Below are 23,708 nucleotides of genomic sequence, written 5' to 3'. Positions count from 1 at the left end.
CTTCACCACGATTTTTTTGAATTCAACGGCGCTATTTTTAATATCAGCGCTACACAACACAGCTGCTTGTCAACATCGGCGGTGATTCTGTCATTCGCACTTTAATTTTCATTGGTACTATTTTATCAAATTGATGTGTTAGTTGCTGTAGTTTAAAAAAAAAAATTAATAAACATTACAAAAATGTCGAATAATTCAAATCTATCTGTGGCTGTGGTATGTTCCTCAAACATGAATCGTTCAATGGAGGCACATCATTTCCTAGCAAAGAAGGGCTTCAACGTGCGTTCCTTTGGCACTGGTGAACGTGTAAAACTCCCAGGCACAGCCATCGATAAACCAAATGTATATGAATTTGGCACGCCGTACGACACAATCTACCAGGATCTGCTTACTAAAGATAAACAATAGTGAGTGTGGAGGAAAGCGAAAAATTTAATTACTTGCACACATTGCATATAGTATATATGCACACATTTTTGGCTAACTTATCTAATTGTCTGGTAATTTCTATTATAGCTATACACAAAACGGGTTACTGCATATGCTTGACCGTAATCGCAGAATTAAAAAGTGTCCAGAACGCTTTCAGGAATGCAAAGAACAATTCGATATTATTGTGACCGTGGAAGAGCGCGTCTACGACCAGGTGCTAGAACATATGGAATCTTGTGATCCCATCGACAACCGACCTGTACATGTATTCAATGTGGATATTGAGGACAATCACGAGGAGGCTTTAATGGGCGCTTTTCTAATCACGGACATGATAAATATGGTAATAATGCAGACCAACAACAAACGTCTACCTGTTTTAATATTGAATTTAAAATTGCCTGTGGAGGTGATTGAAGCGTATGAGTTGCGGGAAGTGATTTCAAAGCTTTTGGTGTACGTTGTTCACACAAAAAACACAATAACAAAGTTAATTTATTGCTTGCATAAATATACGGTACACTCAATGAAAATGAACGCTTGATATTATTTTGTAATTCTATTTTATAGCTGGGCTATCTGAAAACTCTGTAAGTAGCAAAATAATGTTTTATCTTTGGAAGGCTGTAAAATCGAAACATAATGTGCTGATAATTAAGTGATAAATTTTGACTAATTTTTGGAATGCGTTTGATCTAGCGATTTCGTAAGAGGGGAAAGTTGAGCATTGCCTTTTTTATTTTTGTCTTTAGATAAAAGAACTAGTTTTCATAAAGTAAAGCCAATATTTTACATATTTATTCGAAATGTATTATGCAAAATTTAATAATTTCATTGCGTAATGACTTTAAAATAGATGATAAAGCGTTATTTATATCATACATGTGCTTTTCTATGACATGATAAGTGTCTTAAACTTGAAAAACGTTATATACAAATATTAGAAAAGAACTTTTTAATATTTTCTGATAATTAGCATCAAAAATATGCATAAATTCCCGAACTCATAAACGATAACTCTCCTCAATTACCCCCTCAACATAAAATAATTTAAATTTTATCTATTATCTAAACTTTAGATGGCGAAATCAACCGATCTGGATAACGATATTGACGAACTGCTGCAAGAATTCGAGTCTCGGCGCAATAAAACTGTTTTGCATTCGGTACTTTTCTACTGACAATTGTTTAAAATGTAGATGGGAATCGATATAACGAAATGGAAAAATTAAAAGTATTGTTGGCAAAATTCGGTTTGTTAATGCAAGTACGTCAAACGGTAAAAAAAACTGTCCTATAGGGTATATAATATTATTAAACAAAAATGAAAAAAGTGAGAACGGAAGCAAATGCAACAAGTTATGGCATAATTTTTATGGATCCAGCAGGAAAAACATATAAAAAATGGAACCAGGGACGGCGAAACTAATATTATAGTTATATAAAAACAAACATATGACGTAATCAAAATCCAAGCAAGATTGAGGTAACCCAACTCATTTGTTGAAGAACAAATGCTTATAAAAACTATACATGTTGGTATGTATGCACTTGTAAGCGTGTATAACAATGCAAAAATATAATTATCTTGCGGAGTATTTAAAAGCAAATATAAACAGATATTTTACAATTTTATATTTAAGTATAGTCACTATTGTTTTCTCCAATCAAGTTCTTCTTTGCCAAAGAAAATAAAACAATGAATATATGTATAAGTAATATAAACACATCGAAACATATGTATGTTTAATATTTTCATTTAATTTAAGCATTCTCGACATTACTTGGATTTTCACCAATTTAATTTATTTTTAAGTATTAAGGGTTTATGCCCGAAGTTTATGCTAAATCAAACTTTGCCATAACCTAAAAACTCTAAAATCAAAGCGAAATTACAAAAAATAGAAGGCAAGTAAATTTCAAGGGAGGTTTGAAATAGAACTGATATTATTTGGCAAGTACAATAACAAATGTGTATAAGATAAAAAAAAAATAGAGATGTACGCGTAAATTTATGTAGTCGTTTGATTGGTGATTGAAAAAAAAAATAAATATTAAAAATATTTAAAAAATTTAAATTGCTTGTGCGTTTTCTTCATAATTTGGTACGTATAGTATACATATAAATATATATTTTATTAATTACCGAATTCAGATTTAAATAATTTTTTTTTTTAATTTTACATATAATTTTTTAACACATTTTTTCCAACACATTTTTTTCCAACACAAAATTTCCATATAAGTACTTGGAATACTGCTTTCGTACAAATAATAGCTGAAAGAAATAATTTTTTGCGTTTTCTTTAGAAATTAAAATTTTTTATTTCGAACTGGCAATATTTTTCGTGTATTTTTGAAGCAAATTTATAAAAAAGAAATGTAATAGAAATAAAAACAAGAAAATACGTTAATTGCGGTTGTACCGAAGTTAGAATACGCTTCACAAATGAACAAGTTTTCCATACAAGGCCTCGAGTTTGATTGTTTAGTTTCTATGGCAGCTATACGATTTGAAAAATGTGTGCGGAGATTATAGCGTTACTATAATATAATACTCCATGCCAAATTTTGTAGAGATATTTAACAAATTTATAAAAAAAATTTTAAGTCAAGGCACGACTGATATCTAGAATTCATCGTATTAATTATCGATAGCAATGCAAAATAACAGTAAACAACAGTATGTATTAGACGAATTTTGAACCTAACCCCAAAAACCTAAACTAACCATATAATTTTATCAAAGGCAAAAAAAAACCAAATATTATTTTAGCACAGTTTTTACTAAAGTAAATTTTTTTTAATTAAAACATATTTTAAAATAACTTTTTTTGTTTGTTTATTTGACTGGCAAAAGAATTGTGAAAGTAAAAATATAAACATAGGCCGATAAAAAGTATGTTAAAAATTAGCGTAAATCTACCAAAATTTTGTTTTTAATTTGTCTAATCAAAATTTTAGCAACTTTGTTAAAAAAAAATAGTTGACCAAAAGTCTTAGTAATTTTGTTAAAACAAAAATTAAAATAAGTGTGGTTTCAAAACATTTATATTAAAACAAAAATTTTTTTGTGATAAGTATTTCTAAATAAAATATAGATTTAAATTTTTTATCATTATTCATTTTTTATATTATTATTTTTTGTTAATATTATTATAACTTTATAAATTAAAATTATTTATATATAAGTATTTGTTTTAAATATTATTTCTCTTATCTTTATATGTACATATATTTTAATTTTTTATATTCTTTATTATTATAAATATTTAATATAATTATTTTTTGTTATCATTATTATAATTTTATAAATTAATATTATTTATATATATTTGTTTTAAATCTTATTTTTAATAGTTTCTTTATACATATTTATATTTTATTTTTTTTTATAATGTTTTGATTATTATTTTTAAATGTTTCTTATTTAACCATAATTTTTCACAGTGTACAAACGTGGCTGACTTCATGCCATGGCGTTCTTAGCTATGACTCAACAACGGGCAATCCGCTTTGTTCGCTCAAAGCATTGTAGATCGTGAGTATATAAGCTACATATATTTACTATATGTACATATGTATATATAAATGTAGAATGATTATCATTTTTTATTCAGACGATTTTTGAAATTTTTTCACTATCAATTTAGCTGTGTAAGTCGCAGCATACTTGTTCCTCACTTGTGGCGCCATGTGTTGAGCACGCCGTTAAAAAAAACGCACTTGCATACATACATACATATATGTACATATATACAAAAGTTACATATGTATAGTTATATGTATAAATTATGAATGCTGCAGAGTCAGCATGAATTGGAGCATTGCAATCGAACGTGTTTTGACCTTGACATAGAGTTTTGCAAACTACTATGTATGTATGTATGTATAATATGAAGTTAGGTAGCATTGAAGGAAAAATACCAAAAATATTGCCTTTTCATTAGTATCTTTGCTTAAAAGCAAATAATTTTGAAATAAATGAGACGATCAACTATTTTTGATTATGGCGGCGCTGCTCACACACACAAGTGCGCAAGGTGTTTAAGTGGACTGATGTGATAATATAGCCGCTAAAAAAATAAACTCTAAGGCACCAATTTAGTTCAATGTTTCTTGTATACACACGTACTTCAGGCTTATCGCTTCAATTTGAAATGTAATGCAACAATTTATTAGGTTTATTATCATAGTTATTGTATGCCCATGCGCCAGCGCACAGTTGCCACGTGTGAATATATTTTTGGCAGCTTAATAAATTTTTTATACATATGTATGTATATGTATGAATATCGAAAAAAAAATTTAGCACTAATCTAATGCTAACATTTTAGAAAACTTATTTGATTCTCTTTTGGGCAGTGCTTATCAAATTGTTTGCTGCCCCTTGCAACAGTGGGAGGCAATAATATCAATTTTTTGTCCTATAAAGGTCAGATTAGAATGGAGGAGAAGTATTGAAACATTTTAATCGAATGATTAGTATTAAAAAGTTAATGATTAGTATAAAACAAAATTAAAAGAACAAAAAAAACAATAAAAAAAGCAAATAAAACATTAAAAATAAAAAAGATGTATAAAAAAATACTAAATAAAAAAAAATATATATAAAAGAATAATAAATAATATATATATATATATATTATATAAATAATAAATAAAAAAAAAATTATAAAAGGATAATCATTTATGGCAAATTAATTTAAAGCTCGAGCTGCAGTATATAATTAAAATTACTTTTTTTAATATATAGATAAAGAAATAAAAAATTTTAAATAAAACAAAATTTACAAGAAAATTAAAAATTCGTATATGTAATATATAGACATAGTAAAATAAAGTAAAATTATAATAATAATAAATAAATAGAAAATAGTTACAAAAATACAAAACTGGAATCAAATCAATAAAAAAAAACTTTGTAACAAATAATAAAAAATATTTTATATACATATGTGGGTTTTAATAAAAAAATATAAAAACACTTGCAATTTTATTTAAATGTTTATTTTCACACTTCAATACGTGTTGCGCATCCAATGGTCGAAAGTCTGCTGTACTTGCAAGCTAAAAAATCTTACAACCGTTACAATTTCGCATGCTACCGTATCGTTCCTACATATGCATAGTTTGGGGATAGAAAAAAAAAATATATATATTAATGCCTTAAATGCCCTGTAAATGTTTGTTTTTATTGTTTTTTTTTGTATAATATTTTATTTTATTTAGAATCTCTCTTAGTATTCAAATGACAAAAACTAAATTTGCTGACAAAAAAAATTTAAATTGAAATTTTAAATTTTCAGAGCAAGAGCTGATATTTGTGCTTAAAAAGTGAGCTCACTTCAATAAAAAAAAATTGAGAAAAATCGTTGCATTAAACATCGTATTGTCTTAAATTAAGCTTTCATTTTGTAAAACTTTTAGCAAAAACAATATTTATTTACTTTTTTTTAAGGGCAAGCAATTTTAAGATTTTTTGGTAATTTATTAAGTAAATATTTCAAATTTTTAAATAAATATTTTTTTAATAAATCTAAGAAGTTAATAAAGTTAAAAAGCACAGCTTTAATATGCTAATTCATAAAAAAAAAATTTATTTAATTTATTTAATTTTTTTTTTATTAAAAATTAATTTTTATTAATTTTTTTTAGTAAAAAAAAATTTTCAGCTTTTTAAAGTTTTCATGAATTTGAATAAAAAAATTGTAATATTTATAAATTTTGTTTAAAAATTGTGTTTGTACAGATGTATACCAGATTTCTACTACGTAAGGCCTCATCTCTTCACATTTAATTGTATGTGTATGTGTTGTAAGATTTATTTGCGCGTATGTTTTTTTATTTGTTTACCGTTTCTTTTAACTTTTCGGTGTCTAATTTGAACTTTTGGCCATTTTTCGACTATTTACATAAACCATATCTTTCTTCTACACCATTTTTCATGCGCTATTGTGTTGTTATTTCCTTTTATCTGTTTACATTGCACACTGCCTCGCAGCCACTAGGTATTATGCGATATTTTTTTCATTTATAAATTTAGCTAAGCACTCATGCGTATATTTTCCGAAGTAGCGTGCTTAAGTTTACGGGACAAGGGCACACATTAGTTCTGGCTTTCGATAATTTAATAAATATTGATGCAAAATACATACACCTTCGGAAAGTACATACATACTACATACTATGTACATATATGTTATAAAAATATATGTATGTATTTTCCAATAAGGTATTGTTATAGTTTTTCAAATACTAAAATTTGTTTGTCATTAGAAAAGAATTAGGTTATGGACATTAAACGGTAATTTTTTGGTAAGAAATACCTTGAAAAGTTTGCCACAAAGATTATGACATTCAGAAGAAACGTCGGAGAAAAAAAATATATGAATGATCAGCGTGGCGGGCTGAATCGATTTAGATATGTACTCTGTCTGTTTGACTGTGCGTCTGTAATATACACGAACGAGTCACTCAGTTGCGACATCGCTCTGAAATTTTGCACACGTTTTTTTCTCTTCAAGAAGCTGCTCAGCTGCTGTCGAAACCGCCGATAACGGTATACTTTAGCAAATAATTGTCATACAAACTAAACGATCAAAATCAAGTTCTTGTGTGGAAAGTTTTTTAGTTGTGAAGGTTTTATTTAAGTTAACGTTTTTTCTAATTTTTTAATCTAACCAAGCTACTTAAAAGCGCACCCTCGTAAGTTTGTAACACAAAAAAACACATACACCTACTTATATATGTTTCATGCTAACTTATTGCGCGCTCTTTGAGCTGCGCCAACGTGGAGCGCTTTACGCTCAGCCAGCTAGCTTTCGGTTGGCTCCCCAGCCATCAGTTGGGGTCTAACTAGCTGAATCATTGTAAATTAGACAGTCTTCAAACCGCGTTCTTCGCTTGTAGACGATTTAGTCTGTCGCTCAATTGCCTAATCCTTATTTGCTGTGCGCGCGCTGCCTTCAACGTTTAAATAACAAAAACAACTAACGTAGTAAACACTTGTATAGACACTTGAGTGTGTGTATGTGTAACGGTTAAGCTGTTGCGCCAACAAAAATCAAGAAAGTCCCACAAGTTGAATCACTTTGCAATAGTGCATTTGATTTAATAACATTTCATATTCACTATTCATTGGTTTTTACCAACACTTCGCCGCGCGCTTGTGCTTACATAGGTATTCCGTTGTGGAGAAACAAACAAACAAACTAACAAACGATTGTTGTATAAGTTTCTGATTTTTGCGCATAAAACGTGTTTTAGTGGCAATTAACGTTCGAAGCCGCAGTGATCGTCGTTGTGGCGCAGCCGGTCGAGACTTTGTCAGCGAGTCATACGTTTGTGAGCAGATAATTGCGTAGCGTAGCGAGTGAAAATCGCCGCAAAGCGTTTATTAATAATTTAATTGTAAACTAAAACGCTTTACAGCACCGCAGAGAATAGTTATTGTGACAGTCATGGCCACCAAGCAGATTAGCAATGGCAACGGTAAATTTGAGGGTAAGTAATGGTAGTGATAATAAACGAATAGGAAGATGTGCGCCCAGTAAAGTGAAAGTAAAAATCGCTAGAATATGAAACAATTACATATTTTCATTAAACGCGCTTTTAAGGATCTAAACTTGTTAAATGGGCTCGAACTTGATGAAATAAAAATAAAATATTTTTTTTTGCCAAATAAAAAAAGTTTAAGAGGCTGTAATGAGCTGTACATGAGGGTGGAGCAAAAAAAAATTGTTTTTTTGCTTAGACTGAGAGTAAAATTTGTAGATTAAAAAAAAAAAAAAATTTGGAAAAAAAAATTTTTAACAACGATACACTCACTTTTAAAGTAAATTTCGAGTTAATATTTTTTTTTGACACAAAAAATTTTTTTTTGGTTTAAACTCTTTACATTTATATAAAAATTACCGAATTTGACGGTTTTTGACTCAAAATTTATTTTAACGCTTAAGCAAAGCATGTTGTCGTTTATGACTTTTTTTTAAAACTCCAATAATTACTACAAAACTTTTTTTGAGGTTGATAACTTTTAATTAGCCAGAAAGAACACTCTCCACAGCTTCTAGAACACTTGTCAATAGTGTATAAAATACATTATATTTCTGTACATATACATATTCATACTTACATATACTACGTATATTCGAAAATTATATTTTTATCATATAAAAGTGTGATATAAAAATATATTGAAGCTAGAACTCTTCTAACAGGAGTTTAAGCGCCATAAAACCTTTTAAGTTTCCCGAGAAGTTATTTAAGGTCAACCAAATTGCATCTCCTACTAAACTAATAATACTATAACTATATTTAAAGACTCTGCAGTTCGACCGCCGCTGATATTTTAATATTGCTTAAATTAAACATACGCGCGAGCTTTTCTTTAAATAACGAATCACTAAGTGGTTTCTGGCGTTTTTTGACATCATCAAAAATTATTTGCAAAATTTTGTGATTATTTAATTATTTTTATATTCTATTGCTTGTATGTATAAATTTCTTGAAATAAGTAGCCGAACGGAAGTTCAAAAAAGATTTTGTATAAAAAGTTTTAATTTTAATTTTTTTAAAGAATTTTTTATGAATCGTTTAAAAAGTGTAAGGTTAGATATTTTTAAATGTAAATAGTTTCTATTGTAAAAAATTAAAATTAAAAACAGATAAATATATATTTTAAAAAATATCATGAACAAGGTTGCGATTTTTTTTATTGAAAACTATTGGATGAAAAAGATGTTAAATTTTGTATTCCAATTTTAGAGCACGAAGTACGCAAGCTCAAAAAAATTTAATTGAAAAACAATTTTTTTTCAATCCGGCAATTGGGTTTAGAAATTTGGAAATAATTTTAAATTAAGATAAAGAAATAAATACAAAATAAAAAAATTTAATTTAAATGATAATTCACTAATTTTTTTAAATGCATTATTCTAACCGTGGTCATGAATAACAAAAAAATAGTAATAATAATAATAAAAATAAAAATAATAATAATAACATTAATAATAATAATTTTCTTTAGGCTGTAAGAAGTGTTTAAAATTACTTCGCACCATATAGGGACTGACATCCTACATGTGTGCTGTACCCACTAAAACACTCCCCCCTTCTATTATGGATTCTTCCCTTGCCCCAGAACCGCTTGCACACTACATCAGGGCAAGGTTTCCAAGATGGTCCCATTGCGGGTCAGTTTCTATTCTAACTGCTTATAGGGATGCCTACAGTTTTGTAGCTAGCATCAAGCTGACTATTTTCTTTTGAGTGGAATTGGTCGGGTGGTCCACGTCCATGTCCTTTTTCTTAATGCGTAGTACATGTTTCACGTATGAGGCAATTTGCTGCTAGTTTTCGCCGCTAGCTATCATTTCTGCTATTAGGTTTTCCATGTTTAGTTCTTCAACTTGGTTCCTTAAAGTTCTCCGCGCTCTATTCCATCGATAGAACTTAAAAAAGGTATAATAATAATAATGATAATAATTATAATAATAATAATATTGATATTAATAAATTTAAAAATTAATAATTATAAATTTTTTTTAAATATACAAAAAAAAAAAATTATTTATATGGTATTAATCTATGTATATATTTATATTAAGTATTTAGGTATTTTTAAGAATTTCCAATATGTGTAGCTTTCCCTAAATGAGTAAGAGTCCTTTGCTAAATACATAATTAATAAATATAGCTTCACATACATACATAAATACATAACATATAAGTATATATGTATATAAATCTTACAAATAATGCAAAAATTTTTAGGGGGTATCCTGTAGCAAATATTTGATAACCTTTATTATTCATAACGGACGAGGAGATTTGCCGGCAGAGCTGCAATTAAATTAAAAAATTGTCGTGTTTACGCATACATATCTACAAACCCAAAAAGAAAAATATTGTAAATTCACTATATACTACATATGTATGTTTGTGGTGTACATACAAACAGTTTGTGCCTTTGTACAATCAAATCGTTTAAGAGTCGCTCGACTTCTACTCAAAAATTTCACGATTTTCTTATCGGCATATTTATAGCTATTTATACCGTAATATGGTGTGGCATTGGGAAGGAGATAAGGTCGCGCTAAATGTAATTGATAATATTTGTATAACTTTTATATTATATATATATGACTTTCAAATCAGCAGAAAGTTATCTGCAACATCTATTTCGACTTGGATTCGAGTTGCTAGAAGATAAGAACACAAAGTTTGATAAAAAATTTACATTGGTCTAATTATATTATATTAATTAAATGACTTGCTAAATTTCCACTGATTTTGTGTCAAATTGTAGTCACACTATTTCTACCTGCGATAGTTGAATTTCACAACTTTATTTTTTTTCGTATTAAAAGTCTTCAACATTTCCAAAATAAAATTATTACGCGTGATCACGCAGTTCTGCAAAGTCGCGCGTTAAAGGTTGCGAAACTCTGTTAGCTGTTAGATTTTTTAGTTCGGAAAAAAACTGAATTTTGCTAGGCTATCTCTGCAAGCAATAAACTGTTTTTGCAGAATTTAAAGAAATATTAACGAACCTAACGAAGTTGAAAACGTTGAAGGGTAAGTGACGCCTAGGGATAGGCTTTATTTTAATGCGTTAGGCTTTTAAATAGCTTTAAGCGTCAAACAGATCCTAGAAAACCATAATGCTGCTAAATAATTATTAATAAAGATCCTGAAAAATCATAAAAGCTCACTATTGTTAAATAATTATTAATGATGCTAGTTTTGTATAAAAATTGCTTTAAATTGGTAGCCACACAAACATTTTTAAAATGTATGAAATATGGCATTATGGAGTCAGACGCAAAATTATTATTATTTATTATTTAACATTTTTGAAATTAACACATTTTGTTAAGAAATTATGCTTTTAACAAAATTTTCATTAACTCAACACTGTTGAGAGTGAAGTTGTATGCAGTGAGTGTTATGTAGCGCCTGCATGTATACTTCGTTTACAAGCTGCGTTAAAAAAGAAAATTATTTGGATTTTAAATACAATTTTCATACTCTAAAACCCAGAAGAAACTCGAAAAGACCCTATAATATATGATAAGCGTGACGAGTTGCGTCGGTTTAGCCATGCCTGTTTATACGCGAACGACTCCCTCACTTTTTGAGATACCGAACTGAAATTTTGTACGCGAGCTTTTCTTTTCAAGATCCTGCTCATTTGTCGGAACCGCCGATATCAGATCACTATATGATATAGCTTTTACAAGATATCTTCACGAAATTTGGCGTAAGTTATTGCTCAAGCTAACACTACAATCTGCGAAAATATTGCTCAGATCGGACTACTATATCATATAGCTGCCATACAAACTGCTCGAATAACATCTAAATGAATATCTTTTTATGCTATAAGGGATGTACCTGTGAAGGGTATTATACCTGTATTTTTAATGTTTTTAATATTTGTAATATGTTATATAACAGTTTACGACTGTTTCGAATTAATTTTTCGCTTTCAAGCGTTGTTTTTTAACTCCATTTTCTTCTACATAGTAAAATACACAATAAGCAGGCATAATCTGATTTCATAATTGCCACCATGAGGTCAAACAAAAAATTGAAAAGTACAGCTTAGACTTCAACCTTCTGTATGCCTACGCCCGACTTTAACCTCAATCTTTTTTCTATTACTAAAACTACGTGCCATTACTCCGCACTAAGCGTATGATTTTTGCTTGTCATTTTCACGCATTTATTTACATAAGTATGTGTTCACACCAGCTGTTTTAAGCAAGGGCGCAACACCGGAATCACTTTCCAATTCAAAATCTAACACACTTATACGTATGTATATGTGTATGTATGCACATTAATTAACTAGACATTCACACCATTCACATTGTACTCATACATACTATGCACATATATTTCACGATCGCGCGATCACTTTGCATGACACCGGCAATGTCATTGCCAAGTGACTAGAAAACTTTCATGCAAGCTTTTGCGAGCAACTTTTATGCTTAGCTAGTCAATTGTTTAAAGAATGCTAAAGCTTTATGCAAATTATTATTTTTTAATGTTAATGGTGTGGCAGCAATGAAAAGTTTTTAGAATAAACAAACATATAGACATACCTACATATGTATGTATATATGTATTGTAATGTACGCGTAAGATCACTGATTAACTTTTGTGTAAATATATCTACGAAAACATTTGTATTTGATCGTACGAGTAGCTCAGACCATCTGGTGATGTGTGGAGCTTGGTTGATAACATTTTGTTATCAATAAAAAATTTCGTTTATTTTTTATAACACTTTAATTACAATTTTTAAAAAGTATTTCGTCGAATATTGCCTAGGCTTGAAAACGCGATTATCTGGTGGAAGCGACAAATATGAATTTTCAAAAGATAAATTTCTACAATTTTTATCACTTGATTTGCTTTAATTCAAATATTTTTTGGCCTTTACATTACACTATATGACAAAATCGATTTTTTTCTGGGTATTGGAGTAAATTAGTTTTTTTCGAGAGCTTGTGTGCTGAGTAAACAAATTGTTTCTACGTTTTTCGAAGTTGAGCTTATTGAAAACATCAGTAAACATATTTACAGTATAAAATTTCCTAGAAAAGAAAAAAAATTGGACATAATCTATATTTTTCTTATATTTCACTTGTAAATAGAATTTTTCGGTCACACTTATATTACAGTTGCTACATGGAATAAAATTCGGATCTTCGAAAAAAAAAAAAATAAGAAAGAAACTTAACTTCGGTTGCACCGAACAAATACTTGATTTCGATCGTTCATTTTGTATGACAGCTACACGCTATAGTGATCTGATCTGAACTAATTTCTTCGGAGATTGCACTATTGTCTTAGCAAATAATCAATACCAAATTTCGTAAAGATATCTCGTCAAACGAAAAGGTTTCCCATGCAATCACCTGATTCCGATCGTTCAGTTTATATGGCAGCTATATGCTATAGTGGTCCGATATTGCTAGTTCCGACAAATGAGCAGCTTCTTGAGGAGAAAAGAACGTGTGCCAAATTTCAGATTGATATCTCAAAAATTGATCTCTTCGAAAATCGACTCACTTCGTTACGCTTATCTTTAAGATATATATTTTATAGGGTCACGGACGTTTCTTCTGGGTGTTACAAACATCGTGGTAAATTTAGTATACACTGTTCAGGGTATAAATATATTTCAAAAATACTGGCCAGTTCCAGCCGAATTTTTGACATTGTTATTCAAAATATAATACTTAGAAAGTTATTTAAGGGCATTAAATTCCCTACTTGACTTGAGTTATGGCGGCAGATAAAAAATTTTATTTTCGAAAAATTCTCAACTTAAAAAATTCAAAGTTTATTTTTGTTTTATCTTTTGTAAATTTAAATATTTAAAATTCAAATTATGTTACAATATGTATATGATGAATGAAACTGACCGATGTCGTCATCAGAAATACAGGTATGTTGTTGTTTGAATAGACATATGTAAGTATTTGAATATGGCGCTCTATGTCCATATTAGTAGCGCTATTCAAAAATTTCGCCAACATACTAAACATACATGCAAACATACATACTATATATTATATATGTATTAGGGTGAAGCGAAAAAAAATTTTTTTTTTGCTTTGCCTGAGGGTAAAATTTGTAGATTATAAAAAAAGAAAATTGTTGGACAAAAAAAGATTTTTTTTAACATCTAGAGGCGGAGCACTCGAGTTAAAATTTTTTTTGGACAAGAAAAAATTATTTTTGGTTTAAATACATTTTTGTTTTTTTTTTACATTTTACATTTATATAAAAATTACCGAATGTGATGGTTTGGACTCAAAATTTATTTTAACGCTATAGGAAAGCATGTTGTCCTTTAAGACTTTTTTTTAAAACTCCAATAATGACCACAAAAATTTTTTTTTAATTAATAACTTTTAAAAGAGAACTCTCCACAGCTTCTAGAACACTTATCAAAAAATGTTTACAAATAAAAATTTTAACTCGAAAATTTACTTTAAAACTAAGCCTCCTGATGTTAAAAAAAAAATTTTTTTTTTTGCCCAAAAATTTTCTTTTTTTATAATCTACAGCTGTTACCTACCCTCAGGTTAAGCAAAAAATAATAATTTTTTTTAGCTCCACCCTAATATGTATGTACATAATTAGTATACAAAAACTGCGGCTATGTAAAATTATCGCGTGTTTAAGAAAATGTTTTCGCTCAATCGCATAAGTCCATGTCGTGAGAGCTGCTCTCGAAACGATCGCAAAAGCTTACAGGTGTGTGTGCCGTGGTGTGCTAGCACGTGGTGACAATACATAAATATGGAAAAACATGTGTTTTAATGAATATATATGTACTATGTATTTGCATAGCTTATAAGTAGCATTAGTCAGCAAAACGTGAAGAAGTGAGATTTTTCATCAAATATAGATAACTTTATATGTCTAAAGGAAATCAAAAGACATATGGCCTGATAATTAATATAATTTGCTGATAATATTGATGCTTTTTCGCCAGACTAGAGTGAAAAAACGCGCTTCGCTTTTGAGTTCGTACCGAACGTCCAATTGCAGCAGACGTACTATTATATACATAACATATCTATATTTGTAAACATAAATATGTATATTTCTACTCATATATATATAAACAAAAAGATATATAACTTAGCTGAGAGGCGCGAATTGTGTGATTGGAGGCTTATAAGGGGGCGCGTCACTTATTTTCGCGCGTAGTGTACATACCTATTTATATACCATATTATTTTCACAGTTAATTGCGAGTGGAAATCTTTAATGACTTTCCAAATACTCGTTTAACTAAGCATCGATTCGGTACACTACTTTTTATACACGTCCGTAATTGCAGGCTTAAGTGGTATGTAGCTTGTGACTTAAGTAATATTTGCATAAAGCCCTCGATAATATTTTAAAATTACTTTAAATAATATTTGTTATTGTACTTGCACATAGAAAAACTTGATACAAGTCTGGTCGGTTTGGAACTAGTGCACTTTCTGCACTTTTTCTAACAAGTCCGATATTTACTGCAGAATATTTGCACTCGTGACGAAATATCCTACAAAATGTGCATAGATGCTTGAAACATCAATACAAAAAAACAAATAAAATAAAACAAAAACGTGAAAAAAAAACGTTAGCTACGGCAGCACCAAAGTTGTAATACCTTTCAGAGATGCATTTCTTATAGCATAAAAGTGTATAAAAATATCTTTATTCTGATTTTGATCGATTAGTTTGAATGGCACCCATTTCTCTAGTGGTGCGATCTGAAAACAATTTCCGGAGATTATAGATTATATATGCCAAATTTGGTGAAGATACCTTGTCAAATGAAAAAGTTTGCCCAAACGAGGACTTGCTTTTGATTAATTAGTTTGTATGGTAGCTATATTTTATAGCTTCTTGGATAGATTGGGAGTAAAGCCGTGAAATTTCAGATCGATATCTCAAAAACTGAGGGAATAGTTGTCGTATATACAGACGGAGATGGCTAAATTGACTCAGTTCGTCACGCTGATCATTTATATACCTACCTATACTTTATTGAGTCTCCGACGTTTCCTTCTGGATGTTACAAACTTGGTGGCAAACTCAGGGAATATTGAGCTAAGTTCACGGCATAAAAATAGATGTCAGAAATTTAAATGAGTTGCAGAGCTTCAAGTTTAGTTTAAGTATCATTTAAAAACTCATAACTGAATTATATTTTTTCAAAGCCACACCTGCAAAATCGCTGGTATCTGGGTTATGGACGTCCTTAAGGCATATGACGATTGTTGCTTATTGGTATTATAAACGCTCGATTTTAGAAAACTCCATAACAAAATGGCTTGCGAATTCAAGTACTAACCTCTAAGTTCTAGATTCAGCTCAACATTTCATCTCTGCGAGACGAGAACTCATAACCTTTAAACGTGTGACCAAACTTCATCTGCATCTATATAATAGTGTTGTATTTGAGTCAAAAATACGTTTTATAGACCTTGAAAAAATATGCTTCGTTAGGCAGTTTTTGACATTTCTGTAACAGAACTGATTACTCGCATGTTTACTGCAATACTTTTAGTTATATTATTTGTTATCTTTTTAATATTTGTAATATCATATTGTTTCCTAATATATTTTTGTCATTGAATAGTCATTCCACACCACTCGAGTTATACAAGTATGTTGAACATAGCGGTACATTATTTATAGCTTTACCATATATATGATATATATGATAAGGCTGTTCGTAAATATCTAATTTGTTATACGTAAGTAGCCATCTGTATGTATGAACACCGATATTTCTATCGATATACAATTAGGCATGTGTATGTATTTGTAAGTCAATAAGTGATATTAAATGTATATATAAGTATGTATAGTAAGTACATCTAATAGATTCATCAAGTGCAATCAGCCTCATTTGAGCCCTTAAGTAAGGTAAATGAATGTGAATTGATCGTACGACTGACGCAAAAGTTAAATAAAAATCACGAGGGGGTGCATGTACAAAATTAACAAAGGAACTTAAACTCGAAGTACTCATATATAGTATAATAGAACCCAGTAATAAATAATCAGTAATTCTTCAATGATTTTTGGAATATAAGCTGAAACAGTTGGAAGTTTGTAAATTTTAGAAGTAAGATATTATATCTAAGCATATTGTGATTTTTATACCCTGAACAGGCTATATTAAGTTTGCCACGAAGTTTGTAACACCCAGAAGGAAACGTCGGATACCCTATAAAATATAAATATACATAAATGATCAGCATGATGAGCCGAGTTGATTGAGCTTTGTCCGTTTGTCTGTATATATACAAACTAGTCCCTCAGTTTTTAAGCTATCAATTTGAAATTTTGCATTGCACCTGTCCTTTTCTCACTAAGAAGCTGCTCATTTGTCGGAACGGCCGATATCGGACCACTATAGTGAACCCTTATAGTAAACCATAAATTATAGAACTAAAATATTATATCTGCGTGTGATGTTTTCGAATATTTACCTACAGCAGAAGTGCAAAGCGTTTATGATCAAATTTTTAAAAATTTAGGAGCACCTTTTTATGTTGGTCAAGACTTTGATTTTAAAGAGACTTATTAAATCGGCTGGCAGACAAAGTCTCCAGTGTAACATTGGAGGCCGGTAACCAAAAGCATATCTTAGACTTTACCTGTCACTACATAGTTCAGTAAATGATGCCAAACTGAATCACAGTGGAACTATAGTACGAAGCGCCAGATTTTTCGGTATAAACTATAGACCAGACTTTAGTTCGTTAGCCGAGTGTAGAGTTACTACCGAGGCTTGTTCGGCTAATGATTAAAAAAATAAATTTTGCGTTTAACGCTTCGGTAATTCTTCAGATTTGAACCAGAGGCATAAAAAGATTTCAATTCTACACAATGTAATACATATTACAATATATACACTCAAGTGCAAATTTGACACGAACTGGTTAATGTAAATTGCGCGCTGAAACCGCAACGATAAATACTTTTTTCGCTGATTGTTACAACCGTTTTTTATGTTCGTGTGAAGTTTGATCTATATATGTAAATTAGGGTGGTGAGCAAGATTTTGGCTATTATTATACTATAACGAATCTTATCAATTTTAGTAACTTTTTTTCAGCATCATTTAACGCACTTCCTTCCGCATAGCGATAAATATCAGCTGTCAGTGTAAAAAGGGTACTAAGCATCTGTTTTTTGATATTACCTAGGGTTCGTCAGCAAATAAAACTAAAGTCACAAGTCCACTAATAACTATGTACTACAAAAAGTTCTAAGTGAAAACACTGAATGGCGTGTTAGTTACGAAAAGTCGTTGAGAATTTCTACACACAATTAAAGACTGGAAATTATCGTACCAACAACACCCTCCGCATGAATTTGTGTTGCGCCGTATTGGCTCCCCAAAACTTGTCGATACTCGGCGCTGCTTTTGAACCCTTGCATGTGTGTAAGTTTACGCGATTTTCGAGCAATTAGAAGATAAATAGATACAAATATATGTACGATTGTTTAAGCATATGTAAATAAAAATAGATATATATTAGTATAACACGTGCGATCGGCACGATCGGTGTGCTCTCAAGAGTCAAGCGCTTTGATTTTCCATTCAGTTTTTCAAACGCCGCGAATGGATCAGTTCGTTAAGTACGCACTGGCAAAACGTGTAGAAGGAATATTTTGAAAAAAAAAATTAATAATATAAAGCACGTTGCGTTTTTAACTTTCGGCAATAAAAGTGTTGAAATATTAAATAATTAATGACAATTATTATTCATCTAATTAAAATAATAAGTTTAGCGTGAAATATAAAAGCATAAGCTTATAGTATATGGATTTAGTACAAAAAAATTGTGAAAATCGCGCATAATTTTATGGTTAGAAAAAAGTTTGTGTAAATTGTTTTGATGTCTTTTGTAAACAAATTTAAAAAAAAGAACGAGAAAATATGTTAACTTCGGTTGCACCGAAGCTGTAATACCCTTCACAAATATAAAGGTTCCTTACAAGAACTTGATGCCGATAGTGCCATTTGTATGGCAGCTATATGATATAGTGATCTGATCTGAACAATTTTTTTGGAGATTCCATTGTTGCCGTAAAAAATAACTCACGCCTAATTTCATGAAGTTACGTCGTCAAATGAAAAAGTTTTCCATGCAAACACTTTACTCCGATCTTACAGTTAATATGGCAGCCTTATGCTACAGTCCTCCGATCTATACACTTTCTTCGGAGATTGCATTATTGTCTTAAATAATAATCCTTGTCAAATTTTGTGATGATATTACGTCAAATAATTGATTCCGACTGTTCAGTTTGTATGGCAGCTATTGGCTATAGTGGTCCGATATCGACCGTTTCGACAAATTAGCAGCTTAGCTTAGTGAGAATAGGAGAGGTGCAAATTCAGATCGATAGCTTAAAAACTGACGGACTAGTTTGTATGTATACAGACAGACGGACGGACATGGCTAAATCAACTCAGCTCATCATGCTGATCATTTATGTATATATTTTGTAAGGTCTCCGACGTTTCCTTCTAGGTGTTACAAAATTCGTGGCAAACTTAATATACCCTGTTCAGGGTATAATAAAGCTATTTCACCACAAAATGAAATATTATTGAACATCAACTCTATTTCATATTACAGAAGAGGAAACCGCACTCGAACACATCATCAAATCACTTGAAAATCCGACCATGAAGTGCGAGGGTACACACTTCGACTCTCATGTGCCGCACACGTTCGTCATCTTTGGCGCGTCGGTAAGTGAAACCTGCACACTTTAGCGTCTTAAAACCGACGTAAAATAAAAGTGCCGGCTTTTTCTACTTTACGCAGGGTGACTTGGCCAAGAAGAAGATCTACCCCACCTTGTGGTGGCTATTCCGTGACAATTTGCTGCCGAAACCTACAAATTTCTGCGGTTATGCGCGTTCAAAGCTCTCGATTGAGGAATTACGTGCAAAGTGTCATCCATACATGAAGGTAAGCCAAAACTAACGGCATACATATTTATATACACAACAGCTTTACATAATTCTGTTTACGCTCAGGTGCAACCACACGAGCTGGCCAAGTATGAGGAGTTCTGGCAATGTCACGCATATGCGGCAGGTGGCTATGATAAACGCAGCGACTTTGTTGCCTTGAAGGAACAATTGGAGCGTCTGGAGTGCCGTTACAATTGTAATCGCATATTCTACTTGGCTTTGCCGCCATCCGTCTTCGAACAGGTGACTGTGAATATTAAGGATATTTGTCTCTCTGAACGGTGAGTAACAAATGAACCTTTGTCTCGCACACCCTAGCTTTACCGTGTAGAAAACTCTCGTGCCTTCCGTCGTCGTCAAAGTTTCTAAAATTTTTAAAAAGCGCCTAAAAATTTTGATTGGTTGAGTTCGCGCAAAAATCAATGGTTTGAATTCTTGTTTTCTCATGTTTAGTTATTTTTTTCAAATGTAGACATATATTTCTGCAGAACTTCACATGACCTTCATTTGTGATTCTGTTTCGGGTCGCCTAACCGCTGAATGTTACCGAAACATCTCGACAGTCATATCTTCGGCGTACCGGGCGAATAGGCCAAAATTGATAGTTTATTACTCTAGAAACCAAGTTTCTGAATTTTGTAGACGGTAGTTCTTAGTAAACGTGTTTCATTCCAATTTGTTTCTTCAATGTACGGAAAACTGTTCTCTCGCTCCCACCGTGCACCCCGGTCACCCCTTCCATTTAAGTTAAACTGAAATATTTCAGGATAGCAGAAACCATCTTTTCCAACTTTGAGTTGCCTATCCATATCCGCCTTCGTATCCATACATTGAGCTCCGACCACTAACATGATTTCCTTTTATTTTCTATTTAGCGGCTGGAACCGCGTTATCATCGAAAAGCCCTTCGGTCGCGACGATGTCACATCAAAGAAGCTGAGCGATCATCTCGCCTCGCTCTTCCATGAAGAACAACTCTACCGCATTGATCATTATTTGGGTAAAGAGATGGTGCAGAACCTCATGACTATACGTTTTGCCAATAAAATCCTTAACTCAACATGGAATCGCGAAAATATTGCATCGGTGCTGATCACATTCAAGGAACCCTTCGGCACACAGGGACGCGGCGGTTACTTCGATGAATTCGGCATCATACGCGACGTCATGCAAAATCATCTGCTGCAGATATTATCGCTGGTCGCCATGGAGAAGCCAACTTCCTGCCAACCCGATGACATACGCGATGAAAAAGTTAAGGTACTGAAAAGCATTCCAGCACTTACATTGGACGACATGGTTTTGGGACAATATGTCGGCAATCCCGAGGGCCAGGGTGAAGCGCGCGAAGGTTACCTGGATGATCCGACCGTTTCGAAGGATTCCAATACGCCCACCTTTGCACAGGGTGTGCTGCGTATCAACAATGAACGTTGGGAGGGTGTGCCGTTCATTTTACGTTGCGGCAAAGCGCTGAACGAACGCAAAGCTGTAGTGCGCATACAATATCGTGATGTGCCCGGTGATATCTTTGAAGGTAACAGCAAACGTAATGAGTTGGTTATACGCGTGCAGCCCGGCGAAGCTCTATACTTCAAAATGATGACCAAGAGTCCCGGCATTACATTCGATATGGAGGAGACTGAGCTGGACCTGACCTATGAGCATCGCTACAAGGACTCCTATCTGCCGGATGCGTACGAACGTTTGATTTTGGACGTATTCTGTGGCTCGCAAATGCATTTCGTGCGTTCGGATGAATTGCGCGAGGCGTGGCGTATTTTCACGCCTGTGCTGCATGAGATCGAAAACACTAAAGTGAAACCAATACCTTATGTGTTTGGCTCACGTGGCCCTAAAGAGGCTGATCAGAAGACGGGGGAAAATAACTTCAAATACTATGGGTCTTACAAGTGGCATGGAAAGAAGTAGGAGCGGCGCGATTGAGCCAATAACAATACAAATGCATAGAAAAGACAAATAAAACACCTAAGCAATTGTTTAAACTATTAAAAAATGGTTGTGTAAGAGTAGTTATACATATGTACAGTTTTGAATACATACTTGTATATATATATTTGTAAATGTACTCGTAGCTTGTAAATGATGATGTAATGAATGGATTGTGCGATAAAAACACTGACTTTTATACTTGTTCAGTGCAAATACGATATATTTCATAATATACCATATAAATTAAGTAAACGGAGCAATGGATTTAAAAATAAGTTTATAAGTAAATTTTTGAAAAAAAGTTCAAACAACAATTTATAGTTTTTTTTTGGGCTGCGGAAACCGAGCCTAACGCATTGAAGGTAAGAAAAATATTAAAATTTTCGGGTCGGAGTTACAAACTCAGTGTTGATTTTTAGTTAAAAATTCTTGTGGTCGTTATACTTAAAGAAGGTCACGGAAAGACCATGTGGGTTTTGTTCGACGACTTTGCGGACATTACTGCTCAATCACTTACTCTGTCCTTGGAATTTTTTAATATCAAACGGAACGGAGAGATCCAAACAGTTGATTCTGAATAAGCTGATATTATCAAAACCCGACCGAAAACTCGGATTATTGGTCTCAGGTTTGGTTCTCTCACAAAATATATTATGTTATATAATATAAAGTTCTCCGAAGTAAGTTATTGGAAAACTTGAATGAACATATTTAGTTTAGTTGCTATGAGATAGCTAATTAATTTACATTATTCGTATTTCCGCATTGCAGGCTAAAATGGCGGTTTCGTTGTAATTTCTTCCCTTCTTAAAGGTGGGGACTCTCACCTAAGTTAAGCCAATAATGTTCTATGGTGTGTTCGTCTGGTGGAGGGCGCTCGAGAGGACCACACTGGCTAAAAAGCTTGAAAGGGTCTAAAGAGCGGCGCTCATCGGAATCTCCGGTGCACTGCGGACCACACCGACACTAGCTCTTAATGCTATTTTAAACATAGCTCCTGTGGACATTGCCGGTAGGTGCATTGCCGCGAAGTGTGCTTTAAGACTCAGGGAAGCTTGGCTTTTGAAGAGGTCCGAACAAGGGCACTCCGAAATTCTTTCCGCCTTCAGCGGCATCCCGGAAAATATAGATCACTGCGTCACTGTAGCCACTCGAGGCGGTTCCTTCTCCGCTCATATCCCAACGAGGGACATGTTTCCCACCCACAAGCCGTTGGAGAAGAGGCGCGGTGAGCTTTTTCACGGATGGATCGAGGCTAGGAGGGAAGGTTGGAGGGGGGGTTTTCTGTAAGGAGCTCTCCGTCAGTCTTAGCTTCAGGCTACCGGATCACTGTAGTGTTTTTCAGGCGGAAGTGGCTGCTATTAAGGCGGCGGTAGAAGTACTGCTGCGTAGTGCAGCCTCGTTTGTAGAAGTGAGCATTCACTCTGATAGTAGGGCAGCAATACTAGCTTTGAGCGCGCGTACCGTGCAATCAAAGCTAGTCAAGGAGTGTCTGTTCTCTTTAGAGGTAGCGTCTGGCTATTTCAACATCAGGCTCGTTTGGGTGCCTGGTCACAGCGGAATCGCTGGAAACTGCAAAGCCGATGAGCTAGCCAGGGGGGGCACCTTTGCCCCGCTCACATCGGAATGGGATCGGGTTGGATCTCCGTTAGCGTCGATTGAAATATCTCGGCAATCACACGTTTGGCGGTCCTGAATACCTATCCGTAATGGATATTGGCCGTCTTAACAAGTTTGTAGTCAACACAAGACGTCTTGTCGACTTGTAAGGGTCTTTTGATCCGGA

At 32.4% G+C, this 23,708-nt stretch overlaps 2 protein-coding genes across 5 annotated transcripts; both read left to right on the top strand.

Annotated features, from left to right (window-relative positions):
• The first annotated feature begins 80 nt into the window (after positions 1–80).
• Positions 81–2,513, top strand: Ssu72 (Ssu72 CTD phosphatase). 2 transcript variants are annotated; one of them, XM_014237938.3, is made up of 3 exons: positions 86–410; positions 520–778; positions 1,515–2,513. In XM_014237938.3, the coding sequence occupies exons 1-3, from the start codon at positions 184–186 to the stop codon at positions 1,614–1,616; spliced, it is 588 nt and encodes a 195-aa protein (XP_014093413.1). In that variant the 5' UTR covers positions 86–183; the 3' UTR covers positions 1,617–2,513. The 2 variants fall into 2 exon arrangements, with proteins under 2 accessions (XP_069966113.1, XP_014093413.1); XM_070110012.1 differs by lacking the exon at positions 1,515–2,513 and having other exon boundaries at positions 81–410; positions 520–984.
• A 4,794-nt stretch (positions 2,514–7,307) lies between these two features.
• Zw (glucose-6-phosphate 1-dehydrogenase Zw) lies at positions 7,308–22,236 on the top strand. Of its 3 annotated transcripts, none has more exons than XM_014236766.3 (5): positions 7,308–7,941; positions 19,626–19,741; positions 19,818–19,964; positions 20,033–20,250; positions 20,845–22,236. In XM_014236766.3, exons 1-5 carry the CDS (start codon positions 7,899–7,901, stop codon positions 21,899–21,901), a joined length of 1,581 nt encoding a protein of 526 aa, XP_014092241.1. In that variant the 5' UTR covers positions 7,308–7,898; the 3' UTR covers positions 21,902–22,236. The 3 variants fall into 3 exon arrangements, with proteins under 3 accessions (XP_014092241.1, XP_036215391.1, XP_014092250.1); XM_036359498.2 differs by lacking the exon at positions 7,308–7,941 and adding an exon at positions 10,860–11,016; XM_014236775.3 differs by lacking the exon at positions 7,308–7,941 and adding an exon at positions 18,694–18,848.
• Positions 22,237–23,708: the final 1,472 nt, after the last annotated feature.

This window comes from Bactrocera oleae, chromosome 5 (assembly GCF_042242935.1).
Source record: "Bactrocera oleae isolate idBacOlea1 chromosome 5, idBacOlea1, whole genome shotgun sequence".
In the NCBI taxonomy this organism is placed as follows: domain Eukaryota; kingdom Metazoa; phylum Arthropoda; class Insecta; order Diptera; family Tephritidae; genus Bactrocera; species Bactrocera oleae.
Note: the sequence above shows the minus strand (reverse complement) of the source record. Positions and strands in the feature narration are given on the sequence as shown.